The following is a 5,093-nucleotide window of genomic DNA, read 5'->3' as shown; positions in this document are numbered from 1 at the left end:
TCAGAGTGGAAGCTGCACACTCTTGTCCCAGGAAGTTCACTGGGGAACCCAAGTTAGCTCATGCCTCTTGGGACTGAAGGGATGTCTGAGGTTGGGCAGCTCCTTGACTACACACCCCAAATGGTGTTGAGCCCTGCTCGGCCACCTCCAGGGATAGGACCTCACTCACTCCTGTGACCTCCCTGTTCCTTCTCGGAGCAGCTCTGACTTGCAAAATTCTTCCTTATATGGAGCTGAAAACTGCCTCCCAATGCCCCACAGAGCCGCCTCCTCAGCCCGGGGCGGCCTGCAGAGATTCCAGAGAAGTGCCCAGTTCCCCCTTCAGCCCCCCTCCAACCCTCACCACCTCCGGCCGCCAGCCCCACTGGCTGGCCGTGGTTTAGGGACATCTTACCCTCTCTCCGCGGGACCATTTTTGGAATGTGTACTCCCCATTACCTTATTTTCCATCCAGGAAATTCAACTGTCCCCTGAGCCCACTCAAGGCCAAGAGAACGAGGGCATCCCGTGGAACAAAACCTTAAGGAGGTCAAGATGGTCATGCCCCTGTCTCAGGGCCTGCAGTCCACTTCTCTGCTTTGCCCCCTGGGATTCACCGGGCCTTCCCTGGGGACTCAGTCCTCACTGCCCAGGCCTGGGATGAGGGTGGCCTCCTCTGGGGGAAGGAGTGTTTCTGCCTCAGGCTGAGTCATCACCTTCCTGCCCCCCAGAGATACCACAGGGAGGTGCAAAGGGGGAAGAGAAAGGCCAGGAGTCAGCAGGCGGCAGGGAGGTCGGTCGCGAAGAGGAAAGGATGAGGCAGGGAAGCGTGAAGGGGACAGGAAGGCGGCTGGAAAGGCTGGGATTCTGGGAGTCAGATCTGAGGCGTGGGACCTAGGGGCAAACTGGAGATAGACAGGAGGGTCCTCAGGGTACCCAGTGGGGATCGTTGAGGTCTCTACCTTCCTAAGGCAGAGAACATCCACCTGGCCAGAACCAGCAGGCCTAGTAGGGCGGGTAGCAATGACTTTGATGCTTCCTGTCCACCTTGGTTGCCAAGGGGAGGTTGGGGGTAGGCAAAGGGCCTGGGCTTGTTTTGAGGAATGAATGAGATGACACATATTGAACGCGTAGGCCAGCACCCTGCTCACAGGAAGTGCTGGAGAAGCACTCACTGCTATCACCAATATTACAGAATCTGGCCTGAGGTGGCCCATCCCAGCCTCTCCCCGCAGAGGAGAGGCCCCTCTGGGTAGAAGCTCCTGGGAGCTACACGCGAGCCCTTTCCAGGATGGCAGCGGCCCAGACCTGGGTGGTATACTGGTAAAGCTGGGGTTCATTTGCCAGGAAGAGATGTAGGGATGCCTGAGGCAGGTGGGAGAGAGCCGCTCCCTCCTCCAGGTACAGAGTCTGGGATCCAGAGATCTGAGATTCCATCCAGACAACTTCTTCTTCCTCCGACTCCCCTCTCTCTCGCCAATATCCCCTGTCTGGCTGGGGGCGGTGGTGGGGAGGGGGCTGACTCAGGCCCAGCTGCAGGAGACAGAGGAAGGAGAAGTGGTGAGGAGACAAAGAGGCCTTGGCCGCAGAGTCTCCTGGGGATAGAAGTGGCCAGGGAGCTGGTGAGGTGGGGGCGGGGTGGTGGCATGGGGGTGGTGTCCAAGAATCCCCTCCTGGCTCCGTCTCCGTCATTGGGGCTGGGGAGGCACCACACACAAGGTTTGCATCTTCCGAGACTCAGGAAGTTCCTCCTCTGTCCCATGTAAGACTCTCCTCTTAAGGTACAACACGGGTGTCCTTACGTTTACCTGTAGTGTTCCCCACAGTCAGAACCTGGAAGCTCTTCCTTATCCCTAAGTGAAGTCTGTTCTCCGGAACTGTACCATCTGGAAGTTCTTCCCTGTGGCTCTCTGGAGCCTTGTCTCTTAACCCAGCAAGACTTGCAGCCACAGACCACCCTCCTCCTCCCCGACGCCTACTCACACAATCTGTAGCACCTTCCCCGCCCCTCCTGGGTGCCCATGAAAGAGCCCAGCTGCCAAGCACAGCCCAGCTGGTCCCTGTCCCCAAGGGGGCTGACAGGAAAGAGTCGGATTGCTGACCCAAGGCCTCAGTGTCCTCCACTGCCCAAGTCCAGCTTCCACTTTCTACCTAAACTCTGTCTTCCATCAGCACTTCTCATGGGCAGCCCCTGGCATGATGCCCCTGAGCAGCTGCCACCCTGGGCAGGAAAGAGCGAGGCAGCTGCTCCTCCTTCCCAGAAACAGCTCTGTTCCAGCTGGTGGTCCGAAACAGCACGTAAAGCCTGGGAAGGAACTCAGGTCCCCAGACACTCCCTGCCTTGTGGGCAGAAAGGGCCTCTCACTTGTCACAGCCCTCAAGACCTTCCTGACTCTGGAACCTCCCCTGCTCCCCACAAGCCACCTGGATGAGCACCTCCCAGTCACTCAGACTTGCCAAAACCTTTCTCGCCTTCAGGCCTCTGCATGTCTGTTCACTGAGACTGCTAAGTGCTCCCTTTCGGAGTCACATGGCTGGCTCCTCTCACCTCCTCAGGGGCCTCCCCTGACTTATCTTCAGTTGTATCCATCATTCTCTATCCCATGCTTTATTTTCTTTACAGCACTGTTTTGAGGTGAATGCCTGTTTTAGTCGCTAGAATGCAAACTCCATGAGCCAGGGACTTTGTCTTATTCAACTCTGAATGAGTGATGCCTGTCACAAATAGGTGCTCAGTGAACTATTTGGAAGGGAATATTATTTAGACTTAAAAAGGAAAAAAATCCTGTCCCATCCAATGACATGGATGAACCTTAAAGACATTGTGCTAAGTGAAATGAGCCAATCACAAAAGGACAAATACTGCATGATTCCTCTTATATGAGGCACTTAGAATAGTCAGATTCATGAGCTAAGTGGAATGGTGGTGGCCAGGGGCTGCGGGGAGGAGGCGATGGGGAGTTGTTTATGAGTGTGGCGTTTCAGTTTTGCAAGATGAAAAGTGTTCTGGACATCGGGTGCACAAGAATGTAAATGTACTTAACACTACTGAACTGTATACTCACAATGGTTGAGATGGTAACTTTTATGTTATGTGTAGCTTACCATAATTAAAAATAAAAACAATATTTGGATGGGAGGATAGATGGATGGATGGACAGATCTCAAGTTCCACCCTCCCTCCTGGCCGATGCATGACCAAATTATCAGTTCTACCAAGGCCCTCAGAGGTGATCCTGTCCAAGTCTTTGAATACACAGGTAGGGAGACTGAGGCTTGTGGAAAGGAAGGTTGCACGGCGAGGCCGAGCCAGGAAGGGATTGAGCTCTCAGTGCCATGGGCATAGGAGACTCGGCCCCTCTCACCAGGTCTCAGGCCACGCTCTGCCTCCTCTTGCCGAGAGCCTTGCAACTGTCCACTCCCCCTGCCCTTGGGAGTCGGGATTGAGATCCAAGACCCACCAGCCAGGCCCAGCTGACCCGTGCTTCTTCCCTGTCCCTCTGCAGAAGCCCAAGTACCAGGTGCGCTGGAAGATCATTGAGAGCTATGAGGGCAACAACTACACTTTCATTGATCCCACTCAGCTGCCCTACAATGAGAAGTGGGAGTTCCCCCGAAACAACCTGCAATTTGGTGAGATGAGATCTCAGCCCACCAGGCCCTCGAATCACAAGGCAGCATGGGCTTCGGGGCACCTGTGGGCCCCTAGAGAGAGGGCCCATTGGTGCCCAGGGACCTAAGGAGTCTGTATGTGTGGCAGGTAAGACCCTTGGAGCTGGTGCCTTTGGGAAGGTAGTAGAGGCCACAGCCTTTGGTCTGGGCAAGGAGGATGCGGTCCTGAAGGTGGCTGTGAAGATGCTGGGAAAGAGAGGGGGGGAGGCGGTGCGTGCTGGGGGAGGGCCTCCCTTGCCACCATAAGAGGCATTACCCACATTTTCGACCTGCCAGAGCCTGGGGGACAGAGCCTGGGATTGGCGGTGAGGACTCCTGGATTTCTTTGTGAGATCCAGGCTCCCTCTAACTCCTGGGTGTGGAGGGGCTTCTGACTGAGTCCCAAAGAGGCTGGGGTGCACAGAGGCCACCCTGGGCCATGGCCTGGCTACAGGTTGGCTTTCTGCCACCCGAGACCTGCTCAGTGACTGGCCATCTCTCCCCTCTCTTTAACTCCCCTCTGTGTGTGTCCGCATTTCTCCTTCACCCTCTTTTGGCCACTTATGGCTTTGGGGGTCTGGATACCCCTGGCCTGCTTACCTGGGTGTGTCCTTTCTGTGTGGCTCTCCATGTCCCGTCCTCTCCCCGTATGTGGAACCTGTGACCCCATCTCCCAGCCACGGCTCACACCGATGAGAAGGAGGCCCTCATGTCAGAACTGAAGATCATGAGTCACCTGGGCCAGCACGAGAATATAGTCAACCTTCTGGGAGCCTGCACTCACGGAGGTGAGGGGCCCTGGCGGGCACGGGGGCCCATGGCCTTGGGCTTCTCAGGTATCTGAGGGCCCCAGGGACACCTAACTCCGTCTTCCTCTTCCATCTCCTCCAAGGAAAGGAAGGATCTCTGTCTCAGCTCTCTTAAATTCCTGGGCCAGATGCTTGAACAGGTCAAGCTGCCTGTGGATGGCAGATGGTTCTGGGAGCCCTGGGCAGTGGCTCTCAGACAAAAGCGGGCCTCTGGAGAGGGAGCTAAGAGGGCAAACCCTGGGCCCTGCTCCAGCCAGTAGGGAGACTGAGGCTTGTGGAAAGGAAGGTTGCACAGCGAGGCCGAGCCAGGAAGGGATTGGGCTCTCAGTGCCATGGGCATAGGAGACTCGGCCTCTCTACCAGGTCTCAGGCCACGCTCCGCCTCCTCTTGCCGAGAGACTTGCGACTGTCCACTCCCCCTGCCCTTGGGAGTCGGGATTGAGATCCAAGACCCACCAGCCAGGCCCAGCTGACCCGTGCTTCTTCCCTGTCCCTCTGCAGAAGCCCAAGTACCAGGTGCGCTGGAAGATCATTGAGAGCTATGAGGGCAACAACTACACTTTCATTGATCCCACTCAGCTGCCCTACAATGAGAAGTGGGAGTTCCCCCGAAACAACCTGCAATTTGGTGAGATGAGATCTCAGCCCACCAGG

At 56.3% G+C, this 5,093-nt stretch overlaps 1 protein-coding gene across 1 annotated transcript in view; it reads left to right on the top strand.

The window, feature by feature from the left end:
• CSF1R (colony stimulating factor 1 receptor) overlaps nucleotides 1-5,093 on the top strand; it is a 27,184-nt gene that overhangs the window by 15,277 nt on the left and 6,814 nt on the right. Inside the window, exons 11-13 of the mRNA XM_006906391.2 lie at nucleotides 3,486-3,612; nucleotides 3,740-3,865; nucleotides 4,308-4,418. Coding sequence (XP_006906453.1) covers nucleotides 3,486-3,612; nucleotides 3,740-3,865; nucleotides 4,308-4,418 — 364 coding nt within the window. The remainder of the gene's footprint in view (nucleotides 1-3,485; nucleotides 3,613-3,739; nucleotides 3,866-4,307; nucleotides 4,419-5,093) is intronic.

The sequence above is a fragment of the Pteropus alecto genome, unplaced genomic scaffold (assembly GCF_000325575.1).
Source record: "Pteropus alecto unplaced genomic scaffold, ASM32557v1 scaffold40, whole genome shotgun sequence".
In the NCBI taxonomy this organism is placed as follows: Eukaryota; Metazoa; Chordata; class Mammalia; order Chiroptera; family Pteropodidae; genus Pteropus; species Pteropus alecto.
Note: the sequence above shows the minus strand (reverse complement) of the source record. Positions and strands in the feature narration are given on the sequence as shown.